Here is a 19,606-nt window from a genome sequence, read left to right as displayed (position 1 = left end):
AGATTTAGAAAATATAGTCTCTTAAAACACGCTTTCACAGTTCCAATAATTTATTTATTTGTGCCATTCTACAGAATGTTAAAAATGTCTTGAAAGTTTTTTTCTATGAAAATTGTATAATATCCAATATACACATTTTTTGTAATTGCGTAGTACATTAAATATTGTATTTTCAGAAAGTTTTGGAATATTTGTCCTCTTCCCAAATTTGTGAGTACTGAAACTCAGTAATAATAATTTAATTAGAATCGATATTTAATAACTTTTAAGATTTTGCTTACATCTAAAATTTTTATTTTAATTTAATTTATTTTAATTTAATTTTACATCTTCATTGTTAACATATATATAATTATTGCTATTTTATTTTAAAAAATCAGAGGTAAATCAATAACAGTTATATTTCTTTACAATATTTCAAGTGTAATTTATGAGATTTGTTTTATTTTGAATCCAATTATTCTTTGTAAAAGGCAAAAAGTCGATCATACTGATTTCAAAGTTAAGGATGCATTAGTTGAATTAACATTACACCAAAAACATCATAAATCTTTATGCTTTATTCATGTATACTTTATTTTCGACAAAACATCCGATTATTCTGTATTTTAACTTTTCTGTATGCTAAAACACTACTAAAATACAAAAAAAAAAATTGCATAACTGTACTAAAATGTTGTTTATTACCCCAAAATTATGTTGATTATGTGTTCTCTTTTGTCACTACCGAAACAATGATGACATGTTTCTGTTGTGACTGTTTTGGTAGTGACAATTTGGGATAAAACCCCCTAAAAAAAACCACACACACCAATATGTCATTACCGAAACTCTGTAGTTTCGGTAGTGACAATTTTAGATACATTTGAACCTATCTCAAGGGGCTAATCAGCACATGCTTAGCTAACACAGTTCTGAACACACATAAAAAAAATGAAATGATATAGAATAACTCCCACAATTTTTAGTTTCACAATTTATTTATATATATATATATATATATATATATATATATATATATATATATATATATATATATATACATATATATACCAATGGACCAATTCTTTGGAATGGACTATTTATTTTCTACTATGTCCAGTGGATTTTTTCTTAAGTATCATTAATATTTTACTACAGAATTATTTCTAAAACCTTTCAAATTCAGTTTTGTGCTTAATAATAATCAACAATGTAAGTAAAGATAATAGAAATTAAATTCATAACATTTTTGGAATAAAATGTCTGACTCCTAAATGCCCCTATAATATTTTCACATTTTTCTATTGTTCAAATTTTTTACAGATATTTTAAATGATGAAAAATAAAACCATTCTGTTTCAGAGTAATATAACGTATTATATTCTAAGCAAATATTATTAGGGTTGGGTATCGTTTGAATTTGATCAATTCCGATTCTGATTCTGCTCATTGATTCAGATTCTTTTCAATTCCCAGTTTTGATTCCAATTTGATTAGATAATGATATCAAACATTTATCCTGTATCCCATTTTTGCAAACCATTTATTGGAGCTGAATATCATGAACAGAAATCAAAAGGCTACATAAAAACTGGGTCCCAAGCTAGTGGCCTTGACACTCAAGATGCAGAGCGTCTACAGAGCAGCGGCCGTCACCTTGCCCAAAGATTCACTATTCCTAATTTATGAGGGCTCTACCAAGCCTCAATAATTCATACACCCAGCTCCACACAGTGATCACTGAAGCACAGACTGCCTTTCACACAAGACACACACACACACACACACACAAAAATTAATAAATAATCACAATTCTCTTTCAGACAAGGTTTGCCTCTGCATTATGAGATTCTTTGTTTTGGCAGCAATGGGATTACATTGGGTTCTGTATATGAATCAGCAGCTGATGCACAAATAGCTGAAACAGCATTCACAAAACTGTTAAACCAAGTCAATAAATGTTAGTATGTCAGGCAAAAAAAAAAAAAAAAACGGGGTTATTTCAAAATTATGACGCATGTGTTGAAACCTTATCCTTTCATTGGGATAATTAAAAAACTCCACAATGAATTCAATAAGAATGTACTGATACACAATGCCATTAGTTTCCCTAAAAAGTGTAGGATGTCATAAAAATTTAGTAGTTTAGCTCCAGGGCTCCATATATTTGGCATTATTATGAGACACAATATTGGTGAGCAGATAAGAGACAATGAATTGTACCATGAGAAAATGGCTCACAAAACACACTGACACAAATACAGGGAGAGGGCAGCTGGCTTTAACACACTAACACACATACTAATAAAAAAAAAAAAAAAAAAAAAAAAACTGAACGGCATATGCATACAGTATATAATGTATCAGATGTGGGTCAATGTGCGGTACATTGGTCATATAGATGCATTAGTTTAATGTGCCATACCGAGGTGGTGGCTGGTGGTGACATCACTTCCTGTGCTACTCTGAGCCTGGGAAACAGCATGGGAACTGTCCCAAATTCCTCAGCCGAGCCACGACCGGGGACTGCAAAAGTATACACAGCAGGAATCCATTGTCATTAGTGCATGAGACCATGTCAGTGAGACTACAATGTATTGACTCAGTTGTTCTATTCAATGAAGCTGCTATGTATACCAATAGATATATGGGTACAGTGTGTGAACGGAAAGTTTGATTAGTCCATTAATGGGCCAGGCATGTCAATGTTTATATAACCATAACCAACCCACATTTTTAATGTCAGGTTCTGATGGGTTAATGGGTCTCACATTAAATGCCCTACACAATGAGGATAACAAATAAATCCCCAAGCATGACACTGAATCCAGGTGTCTCCTAATGATACCATAAATTACCACAAATAGTTGCTTACATGATCATGCCATCCAATGTTTCCCTTCAAAGCACAGCTTTGTAACCTTAAATTAGCTTCACATACTCAGGGTTAGGAACTTTCATTTTTAAAGTTAGTCACATAAAATTTGTGTTACGGGCATGAATGAGGCCTCAAAAATTCAATGATCCAGCTTCTCTTGGTGCAGAATAACCACAAAACACCACTGCGACCCCTACAGAACACCCCATAAATGAACCTTAAAAATGCCTTAGGAACCACCCAGGACACCCTAGCAATACCCTAACTAGGGCTGTACAATTCATTTGGAATTTCTAATGGCGATTACAATTGTGGATGACACAATAAAATAATTGTTCGAAGTAGGGGTTGGCATTGAATGATGTCTACAGTGAAACATAACAATGGACTATGACATTGGTGGGAGGGGGGGGGGTGTAGTTAGGGGTGTGCCTGAAGCGTGAATCCTTAAACAACTAATGATTCCTATGGTGTCTACACCGGATTCGAATGGTGTGGCACAGTGTGACAAAATACTGTATAACCACTGATCTAGTGTATAAGAGATTCATTGTATATAGATCAGTCAATAGAACTCAGTAAAGTCAGTGATGCTGTCTACACTGGATGGAGCGAGGTGCAGTGTGACACCACAAATACCTGACAGTAAACGCTACCGCATTCTATTTATGATGTGTTGTCGTAAATGTCAAATGATTTTCAATGGTTGCTTTGTCGCGTCCTGTGTAGACAGTCTTTAGCTGATGCGCCGCAGCTCCACACAACAACCGTCACACACAGTGAAAGGAGAGATTAACTGAGGACGATGGCGTATGATTTACAGATCCTCAGTACCACTGACAACCATACAGGTGCGTCTCAGAAAAAAATTATATCATGGAAAAGTTCTTTTTTTGTGTGTCATTTAATTCAAAAAAGCAAATGTTCGTATATTCTAGATTAATTGCACACAAACTTAAATATTTAAAGAGTTTTTTGTTTTAATCCTGATGGCTATGACTTACAGCTTAGGAAAATTATAAATTCAGTGTCTCAAAAATGTGAATATTTTCTTAAAGATCAATCAAAAAAAAAAAAAAAATTACAAAACAGAAATGTTCATGATCTCCAAATGAGGTTTAATTATGAACTCAATTCTTGGTTGGGGCTCCTTTTGCATGAATTACTGCTTCAGTGTGGCGTGGCATGGAGGCGATCGACCTGTAGCACTGCTGAGGCGTTATTGAAGCCCATGTTGCTTTGATAGCGGCCTTCAGCCGCTAGTGAGGTTCAGGTCAGGTGAGTTGGCTGGCCAATCAAGCACAGTAATATCATGTTCATCAAACCACTTGGAAGTGGTTTCGGCTCTGTGGGCACGTGCTTAAGTCCTGCTTCAAAATGAAATGAGCATCTCCATAAAGCTTGTTTGCAAATGAAAGTATAAAGTGCTCCAAAATCTCCAGATAGATGGCTGCACTGACTTTGGACTTGATAAAACACAACGGACCAACACCAGCAGACGTCACAGCATCCAAATCATCATTGACTCCAAAAACTTCACACTGGACTCTGGATTCTGTGCTTCTAAACTAGCCCAAGAGCTACCCAGTATTTACACTCAAAATTAATCAAACTAATCAAGCTCAAAATTGAATATTCAATTTTTTTGGGATACTGAATTTTTTAATTTCTTAAGCTGTAAGTTGAAACCAACAGAATAATAAAAAAACAAAACTCTTGAAATATTTCAATTTGTGTACAATGAATCCAGAATATAAGAAAGTTTGCTTTTTTAAATTAAATTACAAAAAATAAAGTCCTTTCCATGATGTTCAAATTTTTTGAGCTGCACCTGTATAATCTTGTAAAATGTGTTGTAAGTACTGCCGCTCCATAATATAAATAGAGTACGTGTGATTGCGAATCTCGAAAGTGATAGTGAAACTAAAACGTTTGCATTCAAAACGTGATGGTGGTGGTGGTGGTGGGGGGGGGGGGCACGATGGATGATGGCATATCTTTTGACACAACCCTAGACCAAGGCGACAATTAATCGTTTAAAGTCCACTTATGTTATTCTGCACTCTTTAAGATATGTTTTTGTCTTTCTACATGTTATCTTAAGGGTTTTTTCATAATACCATTCATATTTTTACTTTTTCTATAATTAAAAAAAAATTAATAATCAGATGTATATTTGACATTTGAGGCTTAATACTATAGAAAAGCACTTGAGGTTTTTCAGTAAGAGTGTTTTTAGCTTATGTTTCAGCTTTCAGTTTATTTTCATATACGACATGCAGTTGCATCAAACAATGGTATAAATGTTATTCAGTGTAAATTGTGATAATCGTAATTAATAAATTATGAGATTATAGCCTATTCACAATCAAATTAGAATTAGCCTTTTATGCTTGGAAAAACTGCATGGTCTGCACACAATATCCTTGCACAAAGTCCAAGCAAAACATCCCTGCTCACATTAATTTTGCACAGCATAAACAGTGTTTTTTGTCCTCCTCGGCTGTGTACAAAGTGGTAAACTAATTTTGCAATGTTGTTTGTTTACTTTGCACACAAAGTATTTACATTTATTTTAATATTAATATATTTATTAAGATTGTATAGCTGAAAAAGCTGATCTTTGTGTTAAAGTCTCTTTTTTAAATGGCAGTATGTGGCATTGCCATCTGAATGGGGTTAAATAGTCAAGTTCTTCAATTTAATGAATTATAATCATCTTTATAATCATTTACTTTGTGTAAATTGTTTCAACCAACCTCAGGAAGTGAGTGATACCGGGATATGGCCCATATTTGGTTCTTATTAGATTTAGATCTAGCAAAGTTGTGGCCTAGTGGTAAGAGAGTTTGACTTCTAACTCTAAGGTTGTGGGTTTGAGTCTCGGGCCGGCAATACCATGACTTAGGTGCCCTTGAGCAGGGGACTGAACCCCCAACTGCTCCCCAGGTGCTGCAGCATAAATGGCTGCCCACTGCTCCAGGTGTGTGTTAACTGCTGAGTGTGTGCACTTTGGATGGGTTAAATGCAGAGCACGAATTTTGAGTATGGGTCACCATACTTGGCTGAATGTCATGTCACTTTTTTATTTTTTTGAATTAATAGAATTCTGATTCAAATTCAACTTTATGTAAAACAGGAAGAAGAGCTAAACTCCTCACTGGCATCAGTATTTACACAACAAAAGCCCTTTCAGCATACATCAAGCTATTATGATGCAGAATATTCAGTGCATTTGATGCTAAACGCTAGGCCTGATAACAGCCAGGGATGATTTTGCGACCAATAATGTGGCCATTTCATCTCTGACTTATTATTATTATTTTTTGCTAAATAAGCAGCCTTTATTCAAGGCATCCAGGTGATAGTGATAATGTAAAACAAATAACCAAAATAAACCACAGCATGTCTAAATGTGTACTGCATGATGTCTCTGCCGATACAGTAAATTTTACTGATAAAAGATTCCATTGTTAAAATTCCATCTGTTCAAAATTATGGGGAACTGACTTCATTACTGTATGTTGCAGACTTAAAGAAGGACACAAATGAAAACAATTTATTTAATCTGGGCCCCATTAATTCATTAATTTCTGGCTCGAGAGGGAGAACATGATTATTTCAGTCATGCATGTTGTTTTGGGAACTAACTATTTTTATCTCACATTCATCTGCCTTCGTTTGTCATCATCTAAGGATTCAACCAACATCCAATCTATAGGGTGCAAGTCCACACCCTATATTTTTTTCTTTTTCTGTTCTGTCACTAATTCCGTTTTATTTTAACATCAGCTATGTTTTTTCACTATTATCACTTTTTTTTAAATTACGTATTCTGAGGATAGAGGTTGTGCAGACACCTAAACAAGATTCTGCACTTTAATAAACAATCAACAGTGAATAAAGCCTATTACAGCCTTCCTGACATTGTGCACAGTTCCACTTCATTTTGCCTCAAGGTCATTGAAAAATGAATAAATAAATGAATCCCTGAATCACAAGCAGCCAATTTTCAAAATAAGATCAAATATATTTAACCACCAAATACATACTGGTCCTTTCTGCTGACAAGGTGACCTAGACCACATTTTAAGAACAAAACAATACAGACAAAGCAATGAGGACATTTATCAAAGAGATGGAAACAAGAGGTGTATACAGTACATATACACATAATCAAATAATCTTCATTTATAAAGCCTCAGATAAAAATAATGATGTTGAAACACTGATGTAATCACCCTCGTTATCGTGATGCTTTAGTCATCATGCTGTGGTGATTTAATCTTCCAAAAATTCACATCATATCATGACAATTCCATGTGGTATTCTAGTTGTGAAACTGTTTTATTAACATTCTCTCTCTCTCTCTCTCTCTCTCTCTCTCTCTCTCTCTCTCTCTCTCTCTCTCTCTCTCAAGAGAAAGCAACATGCCTTGAATCAAGGGCAAGGCCAGACTGATATGATGTTGCTCTTGTGGTAGGACTTCCAGAGAACATCTACGCTCGACTTTAGGCAAAACAAACAATAGCTGTATATAGTTATTTGCATCTTAACAAAGTTCAATAATGGAACATCAAGTGTTTGTTTAAATAAAACACATTTAAAGTAGGTCACATACTACATGTAATCTACAGGAGATGCAAATGAGCTCTAAATGGCTCAAACTGAGCAGTTCTGAGCTCATCTGTCCTTGCAGCTCTCCTGTCATGTTTTCTGCTAGTGACCATTATACATGTTGAGGTCATTTAGTGTGTTTCCAGTTTATCTAATCTATAGCTAAACACAATTTAGTTGTCTATACAAAAGTGAAATAGGCAATATGCTTTCTTTCCTATTTCATATATTCCTCATTCAGAGGAACTGGAATTTTCCAAATATAGTGCACACAACCAAAAAAAAAAAAAAAAAAAAAAGATAATATATATGTATATATGTTGGTGGTTAAATTGTAGTCATGCATCCAGCATGATTGAGAAAAGAAAAATAATTTTAGGATTCAGTCAAAAGGCTGCAATCACTGACCAAAACAGCGCTTCTCTGATGTTTTGACTTTGTGATTGTCTGTCTTATTACACACAATGTGGAAAAACTACAAGTAAACAAGCAGGAGTGTAGAGACAATTCTCTGAGACCAAATATGATGCTTAGCAATAAAGGAAAATAGTTCAGCTGTGGAGGTTTGTTGACAAAAAACTTTACTATGACTTGTGTATCATCTGTGCACAGCATTAAGATTAATTAACCAAATTATTTTCCAAAACTTAGTTTTTGGCTAAAATGAAAACTTTAATTTCAGTTTTGGGTATTTTCTGTAAAAACAAAAACAAAAAAACAATAACAACAACAATGATTTTGCTACATGATCACGATTCACTACTAAACAGCAAAAACTTCTTTAAACTTTCTGATAAAGAACAGCTGTCAGCTCTCTTTAAAATTAGCTACAACTTTATTTGTCCAGTAAGCAAGCGAGGAAAGAACAGCAATCCTGTAATGACTCCCTTGTTGACCATTACTTAGATAATGTAGTCTGTGTGGACAGGAGTCCTGATCTCAGCCAATCACTTAATGGAGAACAATCATCTGTCCACTGCTGAGTCCACTATGTCTGCATGTATCACCTGGCAATGACACTTGCTGTGTGGATAAAAAAGGATGAGACCAATAGAGAAAATGATTCTATTTTGCATTTTTCTGATACAATTTTCGTTCTTTATGAATTTCCAGAGCTTGCATAAGAACTCAAAAATGTTTTCATGATCTATGTCATGTGACCCTTAAAGAGTGCAGAATTTTAAAAGTTTCTTAAAATTGCATCATAATTTTGTGATAAAAAAAAAAAACTTTAAAATCGGTACATTTCCAGGTTTAAATAAACCAAATCCCAGATTTTTCTCAAACTTTTGAACCCAACTATATATCGGTAGACAAATATGTAGTCCATTTACATGTATAATGTCCATTCTTATCATATGGAAAAAAAGAAAAAAGAACAGATTGTCATTTGGGGGGTCATATAAACAAATGCAGAACCTCTATCTAAGGATGCCAGGCGGTCTCCATCTGTAATGGCAAATAATGTCAGATTTCCAATCATCTTCACTTCATAATGGGTCTTACAAGTGAAGACAGTCTCCCAGCAACCTGCTTATTCCCAACAATCACATGCCTCTGCTGCCCCAAATCTCTATTGACTTTAAATGTTGTTAGATATGAGTTTAGTATTCTGAGATCCTGCACTTGACTATTTACTTACTTTTAAGCTTATAAATGATAGCCAGCTGTAAAGCTGCTGATTTAATTACCCACTATAAGGTACCCTGTGAAATTGAAGCCTAAGTTCAGACTCTTAGAAGCTGAAATTAACTATAATTATAACTAATTATAACTTAATATAATGTAAAATAATTCATAAGTCATTATGAATATATTATACGTTTTTATGAAATTACCAGCTTTGAATAGACCTTAAAATATATATTTTAGGTATTTTTAATATTATTCATTGTGTTGCAACTGTAAACTGACTAGTCCTTTTTCTTGGAGAGCACTAGAGGGCACCCATGCGTTCGGGTAACAAATGGACACTTCCGTCTCTCCTTGCCTCGGGGTTGACTAACAGTTTTCTTAGCCAATTACAGTGAATAATACCTCCAATGAGGCGTGACCAAGTAAACAAACGCAACCAATCAAAGCGTAGCAAGCGCAAGCACGGGTCCATATACTCCAGAAGTGAGGTGTCTGTTTCTGCCGTAGATGGTATCGAATTTCTTTTACGGTCTATGAACAAATCGAGCAGAAAGTTTCATACTGGTAACATATGATTCAAATTTGTGATTAGAATGAATGGAACAGCATATTCAAACTTTGACAATCAAGAACACGTCCTCAAACTAGGCGAAACCTTTGAAAAACAACCCAAAAGTGCATTCCATACGGTACGATGTAAGTGGCACCTTTTACATTATCATCTTTATATTGGAGTTTTTTTTATATAAACACATACAAACAAATCATGTGTAGAAAAAGAGGCCGGTTTCTTACGTTGATACTGAAACCATAAGTTGTTTTCAAACAATGTGCACAGGCATATGAGAAGGCATCTGTGTGTTTTCCCCAATGTTTTTTTAATGTTACTTGGAAATAATGAAAAGGCATCTGTCTTTGGATGGAATCTAACGGAATCTTTCCTAGACGAACACGGTTTTCTATCAGCTGATAAGCTGTGGTTTACAATGAAATCTTGGTGAACATTTAATTATTACATTTAATAAACATTTATTTTCCTGTAAAATAGGAAACACGCGCCCTCTGTAGGTTCTACGTTGGTACTGCACTGCTTATGTTGAATATCAGCAGTGGCACATGACTATTTAAAGGGGTTTTTCTTCCTGGTCATAGATGATTTCAAACCAGCCTCCATAGATACAACATGTGAGGGGGAGCTGGAAGTTGGCAAAGGAGAGCAAGTTACAGTCACATTACCGAACTTAGAGGTAGGTTCAGTAACCTTAAAAGAAAGAAAGAAATGATTGTATGTACTGTAGCATGGATGAATAAGCTGAATCTTCTTTCCCATCAATCTTTGCAGGGATCCATAACACCTGTTACCGTATTTAAAGGTTCCAAAAGGCCTTACATGAAAGAATGTGTTCTCATTGTAAACCATGACACGGGAGAGTATCGTCTGGAGAAGCTCAGCAGCAACATTGCAGTCAAGAAGACCAGGTATTAATGCGCTTGTGTTCCACATCATATTTACAATGTATTTCACGATATACTCATTTTAAAGTATTTGTTACGTAAATAAACGGTCATGTTTCTGTTTCCTTACAGGGCTGAGGGAAGCAGTAAGATTCAGTCACGGCTGGAGCAGCAAACCAGCCGGCTCAGTCAGCAGATGAAGACCGGAAGTGGAAACAAGGCTCCGTCCAGCACCAAAAGCTCTCCTCCCAAGGAGAAAATGTCCCCATCATCTCCCATGGATGATATTGAGCGAGGTAATATGTCTTATGAGGTAATAAACATTGTTGATTTGTCTAGGGATATTAAGGGTATGTAAAATTCACACACACACACACAAAAAAAAACTAATTAGGATAAAGCCTAGTGGAAGTTAGACGGTGGGCAAATAGGGTAAAGGAGAACACCACAAATTCAAACTGAGAAAAGACATTTATTTGCTTTAGCCATGACCAGTATGACAAGGAACACTTTAAAATATATTTAAAAATAATAATAAACAAAAAGAACAGTAATAATACAAATTAACTCACTAAAGGACAAAGCCACACTCAACTCAAACATAGCAGATTGTAACACTTGCCGATATCTGGAGCACCAGCATCAGAAACATATATGGTGAAATAGACAAAAGTGCTGTTCAAATGTTTGGGGTCAGTAAGAGTTTCATTTTTCATTTAAATAAATGTATGCTTTTATTTAGCAAGAACACATTAAATTGGTCCAAATTGATTGTTGTTTCCACAAAATTATTAAGGAGCACAACTGTTTTCTACACTGATGGCAATAATTAAGCAGCAGGTCAGGATATTAGAAAGATTTTCAGAGGATCATGTAATGATGAAGATTGAAGTAATGGGTCCCGAAAATTCTGCTTTGCTGTCACAGCAATAAATTGCACTATAAATTACCATATATTAAAATATAAAACAGTTATTTTAAATTGTAATAATATTTCACAATATTACTGTTTTTACTTTACTCATTATACAAATGCAGCCTTGTACAGCATAAGATACTGCTTTCAAAAACAAAATCTTACTGGCCGCAAATCCCTTATACAGTAGTGTACGAGGCAAGCATGTGTACTGCAATCCTTCTGTTAATCCTCCTTGTCTTCTGTGTCTCTGCAGAGCTGATGGCCGAGGCGCGTGTCATGGATCAGATGAGCAGTGGAGACAGCTCGTCAGATTCCCACAGTTCCTCGTCCTCCAGCAGCGGGGAGAGCTCCAGCAGCAGCGACTCAGAGAATGAGGATCGCCCCACACATAATGTGGCCCCAGCTCCCCCACAGAGCACCTCTGCCCTCAACACATCTCAAAGCCGTGTGGAGGAGAGCAGCGGGCTTTTAATGAACACACTTAGTGAGTTTCAGGTCATCTAGCTGATTTTGAATTGTATATCACTCACTTTTGTGTGTCTAATATTCTCATGTTTTGATTCATTTCAGAAAATGATCTCCAGTTGAGTGAGTCTGAGAGTGAAAGTGATGATGACTAACCGCACTAAGACACGTGGGACACCTGATGCTGAAAGAGGGTCAGGTGTTCAGGAAGTACTTTCTCTTGTTAAAACGTGTTTGTGATACCTGAATCCAAATCCCTGTTCACTTCTCAGTTATGAAATATTTTCTTTCCCCAGATTCTTAGTAAGACTTGCATCAGTAAAAGCAGTGTAATTGGACCCACATCTGTGGGGGGGGGGGGGCGGGGTGGGTTGCTGTATTAGAAAATTAAGAAAAAGTATTTATTTTATTTTGAGAATGCTATTGCATAGATGTTAGTTTTATAGGAATGTCCTATAATTGCTTCCTCAGAGGTTATAGAAGTATATCTGTTGGTGGAATAACTGTTTAGAAAGATCATCATGGTCTTCATATATATATATCTGTTTGTGTGTGTGTGTGTGTGTATTGAGGCTTAAGATACACAAGCACAAGTGATTCAGTAGCATGTTATAAGGAGTCTTAAAGAGCACCAGTGAATTAAGGTGCAATACTCAATCTCAAATATTTACACATTACCCAACCTGCAATACTTGAATTTGTCTCCCTTTTGATGATTCAGAGACATTTGCTAATAACAAACTGTGCCTTGAATATCAGGTGTATTTGACTATCCTTCCCATTCTCTTGTGTTTCAGTGCACCCATTTTTTTATTATTATTATTTCCTAAAAAATGATATCCATTTAGAGGTAGAAGTCTCTGTTGTGTGTGTCTTACTGTACGCCTCTGGAAGGCCCATAACCAACACTCACTCTTAAAGGATGTCTTTAGCCAGCCCTTCTTGAGCACTAATTTCAAAATATGACATGTAATGTAGCAGGGTTGACTGGTGTGGTAAATGTAGTTATATGGGAGGTGTTTGATCATTAAGATTGTGTGTAGAATAATAAAGATTTATTTTGTGACGTTTATTTGTGGATCATTTTATTGTCTTCATATAGCAGAACATCATTTTCAGCTGAGCTGCAAAGTTTGTTAGCTGAGCTTCACTTAATGGAATGATTAACTTGATCAAGTCTAATCGAGTAATTGTGAGATAGGAATCATTGCCCTAATTATGTTGAGGGTTTCAACAAATCTTTTTGAACATTATGCAGTGGCTCATGAGACTTGCGTATTTTAGATGAAGCAAGACTTGAGGACAGCGTTTACTGTAACTGTCTCTATTTTGCAATGCACATGAATCGTAACTAAATACCTAAAAATACCAGGGCTATTAGAGTGCCATTATAACCATGGATAGTTGGTATTGCTTGTCACCACCATCAAAATATAAGTAGTATTAAAAGATTTTCATAGCTTTTTTCAACTGCACTGGCAGATGTTTATTAAAAAAAAAAAAAAAACATTGAGAAAAACAAAGTGAAATCTTTCCACATTTCCTTGCAATGAGTTCATTTTTATACTATCATGTGTTGGTGTGTGTATATATATATATATATATATATATATATATATATATATATATATATATATATATATATATATATATATATATATATATATATGCATATTAGAATGATCTCTGAAGGATCACGTGACACTTAAGACCAGAGTAATTGTCCAGTGTCCAACAGCTCTGGTGATTATAAGAGACTTGATACAAAAACATCACTTGTAGTTACAGTTGTATTCTGACAGAAACAATGTTTGCGTTTAGGTTAATGTTTGTAAGGCTGCTAACCGGCGGCTTCCTCGGAGTCTCAACACGCTCGGCTCGATAACAAGCGAGTTTATTCAAGTTCATCGGCAGGGGAAGAGGGAAGAGCCGCTTTAGGCACAGCCTGTCATTGCAGGGCAGCACACTGCTGTAACAGGACTGAGTCGCGGACTGCGAGATTAGAAATGTTTTCCCATTCGGTACTGAGAACTGGATTATTTTTATGCAAGCAGGAACACGGAGGATTAAAATGTCTGACATCGATATTCCTCACTCAGTCGACCAGAACACTAACTGGTGGTGATGATAAACAAAAAACGAAACAAAAAACGATGGACGACTTGAATGGTCCCAGCTTTCTGACGTCATTATACTGGCTGTTTGGGAAAGGTTATTTTCAGACGACACATCAAATGCAGGTAAAGATTCAGAAAAGGCTCAGTAAAGAACTAACACGTTTAATCACCAAATGTTTGTCTTTCATTTCTCCTGAGAAAATGATGTTGGGTTTTTAAATCTTTATTATGTATATTTCACTGTTTTATATCTTTCACTACTTTATGTGAAGGAGTGGGATGACATTTTCAGTTATTTCCTGAAAGTATGTCTGTATTAGAATAATTATAATATGTAACATGCTATGATAGTTGTAAAATTAATATTTATTTACACTAAAATGTGTAATTAATGCAGATAGAGCACAGCAAAATCTACGGCCCCCTTTGGAAGTCCAAGTATGGACCACTGGTTGTTGTTAATGTGGCCAATGCAGACCTCATAGAACAGGTTCTACGGCAAGAGGGTCACCATCCCATCCGTACTGACATGCCCCACTGGAGAGGCTACCGAAAACTCCGGAATCATGCCTATGGACCCCTCACGGAGTAAGTAACACTGGAGACCCCAGCATTATTGGCACAAGCATTCATCTGATATGTGCAACCATAATGCAGTCAGCTGGTGCAGAAGTATGCATAAAAACATCTGCAGATGTTATGAAGCCACAAATGTAGTGCGTGTCTGAACATGTATTGAATAGCTAGCAGCTTGCAAATTGATTTCTTAGAAAGTGGGTACAAAATGAAAACATCACTAAAGACACACATTATTGTGTCCATTGAACAGTAAAACCAAAGCCTAATTCAAGAAAAGAATTCATGGAATTTGTATGCTACACAGCCCCTTTTAGTGGGAATAAATAGAGAATTGTTTTTGAGATTTTACAGTGAACAATGAAATTGAATTGAAATCTCTGTGAAGGATGACAACAGAAGCAGACAATAAATGCAAGTGTTAGTGGGGAAACTGGTTTGAGCTTACTCATTCTGTGTTCAGAGGTCATTGCCTGGATCGAATCAGTTTTACCCCATAATAATATTTTTTTAACAAATTATCATGCAAGGTTTTATGGGAAAGTCACTATGCTGTCAGAAACGTCAATACTCATAATGTATTTATTGTCCTGTTTCAGAATGGGAGCAGAGTGGCAGCGCATTAGAAGCATCCTGAATCCTCGCATGCTGAAGCCCAAACACGTGTCCTCCTACACCAATGCCATTAACGGTGTGGTGAGCGACTTTATTGAGAAGGTGGCTAAGCTTAGGACAACAAAAGGCAATGACGTTATGGTGTATGATGTGGCAGGAGAACTGTACAAGTTTGCCTTTGAAGGTAGAACATATTGAATCATTTCAAGTTCAAGATATTGAATTATGCCATAGAGTCATTCCCAAGCATCCATATAAGCAGACTGAATGAATCAAGTGCGTACAAAGGGTCAATGCCACACATAAGATAACAAAAGCCACTTGTTATCCTATAAAGAGCATTGGCCTTGACAGGTTCAAAGCTTCTAGCCTTTATCTTAACTAGTCTACCTTTCAAATACGGTAAATCAGAATCATAAAAATACTGGGAAAACAATTATGCTGTAATATATACATTGCCTAATAATATTATTGGATTGTTTTGTTCCTGTGAAATTTTAGTTGTGTTGTTTTATCGCCCGCTCACACACACACACACACACACACATATATATATATATATATATATATATATATATATATATATATACATATATATATAGTTTGATTTATATTTGATAACAAGTGTGGTGTCCATCACACTAATACAGGTTTTTGTCTTTCCTTCATAAGGAATATGCTCAGTGTTGTTTGAGACTCGTATGGGGTGTCTGAATGAAGTGGTTCCTGAAGAAACGCAGAAGTTTATCTTCTCTGTTGGGGAAATGTTCCGTCTTTCTCCCATCGTGATCCTGTTCCCCAAATCAATCTGGCCCTACATGCCTTTTTGGAAGCATTTTGTTGCTGTTTGGGACCATTTGTTCAAAGTTGGTATGTTTATTTCTATTATTGTCAAGTTTAAAGGATTAAAGCACTTCTGTTCCAAAGTTTAGCACAATTAAAAAAAAAAAGAAGAGTAAATTAATAGTTTTATTCAGTGAAGATACATTCAATTGATCAAAAGTGACAGAAAAGGCACTTATAATGTTGTAATAAAGTTTCTATTTCAAATAAATGCTGTTCTTTTGAACTTTCTATTAATCAATGTGTGGAAACATTTCACAAAAAGAATAAGCAGCGTTTTTACTGCATTTTTGATCAAATAAATGTAGTCTATGACAGAATAAGAGACTTGTTGTGTGAATAGAGTGACTCTATTCAAACTTTACTCATCAGAAAATGCAATCATCTTCAATTTTTTTTTTTTTTTTTTTTTTGCAAAGCCGAGGAATTGGTTCAGAAGAAGATGACAGAGATCCAGGAAATGGTGAAACATGGGCAGCCAGTGGAGGGCGAGTATCTCACACACCTCCTGATCAGTGAACAGATGTCCCCCACTGAGGTTTTGGGAAGCATTACAGAGCTTCTGCTGGCTGGAGTCGACACTGTAAATATCTTCACTCTTTTGAGCCTTTACGGATGCAATGCATTGCAAATATTTTTAGTGTGTCTATGGTAGTTTCATTTTATAATCAATCTTGCCATTTGCAGCATTTGATTTAAAAAGAAAGGAAATAAATAAACAAGCACCACTAGTATTTGTAACATATTTGAGATTCTGCATTTTTGATGCACGCTCGTTTTAGACATCAAACACTATTTCCTGGGCACTGTATCACTTGGCACGGGAGCCAGAGATCCAGCAGAAGCTGTATGAGGAGGTTATCAGCGTCTGCCCTGGTGAAAAAGTGCCCTGCAGTGAAGACATCACCAGGATGCCATTGCTAAAGGCCATCGTTAGAGAGACTCTTCGGTATAGTATCTTTTGTATCTCTCATCTATACTGTGTTATAAACATATTTAAAGGAATAGTTCACACTAAAATGTAAAGTTGCCACTCATGGTAAAATTGACTCACCCTTAAGCCGTCAAAGATGGAGATTCATTGAAACAGGTTTTAGATCCTCTGCAATGAATGGGTGCCGTCAGAATGAGGGTCCAAACAGCTGATAAAAACATCACAATAATCCCCGAGTAACCCACACAACCGTGGTCAATCAGTGGAGAAACCTTGTTGTGGATAAAGGACTCATATTTTGTCAAATACAAACACACAGCTTTTCACTTCACAAGACTTAATGGACTATTGTGATGTTTTTATCAGCTGTTTGGACTCTTGTTCTGACAGCACCCATTCATCGCAGAGGATCCACTGGTGAGCAAGTGATGCAATGCTAAATTTCTCCCGGTATGTCCTGATGAAGAAACAATCTCATCTACAGTACATTTTGGATGGTCTGAGGGTGAGTAAATTTTTTATAAATATAAATTTTGGGGTAAACTACTTCATTGAAAGCTGTCTAATATGCTAGTGCAATGTGAAAATAGTGAAAACAATGTTGTGTTAGATTGCTAAATTAATCCTTCAAACATGTTCTCTGACATTTGCAGTTTATATCCGGTGGTTCCTGGGAATGCTCGTGTCATTGCTGAAAGAGAAATAGTGGTGGGTGGCCACCTCTTCCCTAAAAATGTAAGCTGAGCTACAAACTGCCATTTCATGAACAAATACAGATGGAATCTGATGCACATTTAATTTTGTGCCTGTAAATAGACATCCAAACTAATCAGCGCAATGTAATTCGTGTTTTCCAGACTCTTTTCCACCTCTGCCACTTTGCAGTGTCCAACGATGAGAAGGTGTTTCCCAATCCTTCTGCCTTCCTCCCTCAGCGATGGATCCGGGAGCAGAAGCAGCTAAACCAGCATCCCTTCGGATCTGTGCCGTTTGGCTTCGGCATCCGCGCCTGCCTGGGCCGCAGAGTGGCTGAACTGGAGATGTACCTCCTCTTGTCCCGTGTAAGGGTCAGGGGTCAAGGGTCTGTGTACCTCACAGATGATTTAAACCTAAGACACGTTTTGCATTTTTGGTTCTATATACTGTAGAGTGAGGCTCAGAAGTTTAATCTGTCATTCTGTGAATTTTTAACCCATCCATGTCATCAAAGATTGTCCTGACTCAGTTTAGCTGTTCAGTTTGGTGTGTTAGTTTTAGATCTTTGACTAATCTGCAGTCCTTCACCTTTGGTCCAACCTCCTCTGCTATTACAGAGATAGTTCTGCTTATCAATGAGTAACTAAGATAGTATTGAGCATGTTGCCTGTGATGATCATTAAACTTAAATAAACCGTGCTTGTTAAGGGCAATATGTCATCATTATTTCTCCTTCTGCAGTTAATTAAACACTATGAAGTGTGTCCAGACCCTTCAGGAAGGACTGTGAAGCCGATCACACGAACTCTGCTGGTCCCTGCCACATCCATTGACCTGCAGTTCATTGACAGGCAAAAGGAGCAAGAGGAGCCAGTCAAAGCAAATGCTTCTGTTTAAATAACTGTGCACTTCTCAAAGCAATTATGGCAGTTGTTGCTTCTAGATGATGTTGTTTACATATTTGATATGACTTATGTAATTGAAAAAATTACTACAATGCAATAGCCCTGTGTGCTTACTAAATTACATTGCTTGAATGTTGCCTTTTTATTTATAACAACACTCATTTTACTGTTATTAATACGTATTATATACTGTAAACGATGGACTCAGTTTTGACATTCCATTGTATAAATAGTTTTGTTTTAATTGCATTTGAATTAATTTGTCAGATGTGAGGGTTTTTAGATGTTTTACAAATAATGTCAACTTATTTTCTTTTGTGAATGCACCTTTTTTTCTTTTCTTTTTTTTTTTTTTTTTTTGTTGTTGTAACGATTTGTGACTTTTATTTTTAGAGAAAGATTATTACAGTTTACCATGTCTAATTTCAGGCTACATTGTCCTTGAATAATACTGATAATAATTGACCACATGTTGCAACAGCTTGTCCACAGTTTGCCTAAAATCCTTCTCTCATTAGTTCCGTTTCAATATGAATGCAAGCTCCACTGATGCCCTCATGTGGGTGACAATTGCAAATGCAATAAATAGAAATATTCCAGTGTTTCCAATTTTTTGTCTTTTTGTTCATCTTTTATCTCAGCAAAAAACCCTCAGTTTGACACTTAAGGCCAAGGCAATGCACGGGTCAAAGGGCTGATTAAAGGCATGGCATAAAAAACAATGTATATTAAAGTCCATATCGAACATTTCAGTGAATTTGCATCCTGTGATGATTTTTTAAATGTTTTCATTTATTTCTATCCCAACCTTTTAAATACGTTTACCATGAAATCGATTTTGCAAGCCCATCAGGTGCAATCTTCTTCTCTCTAAATTTTTAGACGATTTGCCATTTGACCCAATAATCTTTCAATAAAAATATGGCATTTTAGCATACACTATTTTTACAGAGTTTCCAATTAAATCCA

At 35.9% G+C, this 19,606-nt stretch overlaps 2 protein-coding genes across 2 annotated transcripts; both read left to right on the top strand.

The window, feature by feature from the left end:
- The first annotated feature begins 9,569 nt into the window (after window positions 1-9,569).
- Window positions 9,570-13,023, top strand: eaf2 (ELL associated factor 2). Its single transcript, XM_026218256.1, has 6 exons — window positions 9,570-9,808; window positions 10,265-10,359; window positions 10,455-10,591; window positions 10,700-10,863; window positions 11,740-11,970; window positions 12,057-13,023. The coding sequence occupies exons 1-6, from the start codon at window positions 9,706-9,708 to the stop codon at window positions 12,104-12,106; spliced, it is 780 nt and encodes a 259-aa protein (XP_026074041.1). The 5' UTR covers window positions 9,570-9,705; the 3' UTR covers window positions 12,107-13,023.
- A 657-nt stretch (window positions 13,024-13,680) lies between these two features.
- si:dkey-91i10.3 (cytochrome P450) lies at window positions 13,681-19,240 on the top strand. Its single transcript, XM_026218254.1, has 9 exons — window positions 13,681-14,191; window positions 14,466-14,656; window positions 15,244-15,443; window positions 15,932-16,129; window positions 16,522-16,685; window positions 16,885-17,051; window positions 17,690-17,771; window positions 17,894-18,097; window positions 18,474-19,240. The coding sequence occupies exons 1-9, from the start codon at window positions 13,958-13,960 to the stop codon at window positions 18,627-18,629; spliced, it is 1,596 nt and encodes a 531-aa protein (XP_026074039.1). The 5' UTR covers window positions 13,681-13,957; the 3' UTR covers window positions 18,630-19,240.
- The last annotated feature ends 366 nt before the right edge of the window (window positions 19,241-19,606 follow it).

The sequence above is a fragment of the Carassius auratus genome, chromosome 34 (genome assembly GCF_003368295.1).
Source record: "Carassius auratus strain Wakin chromosome 34, ASM336829v1, whole genome shotgun sequence".
NCBI classification, from domain to species: domain Eukaryota; kingdom Metazoa; phylum Chordata; class Actinopteri; order Cypriniformes; family Cyprinidae; genus Carassius; species Carassius auratus.
This window is presented reverse-complemented; position numbering and strand designations above follow the sequence as displayed.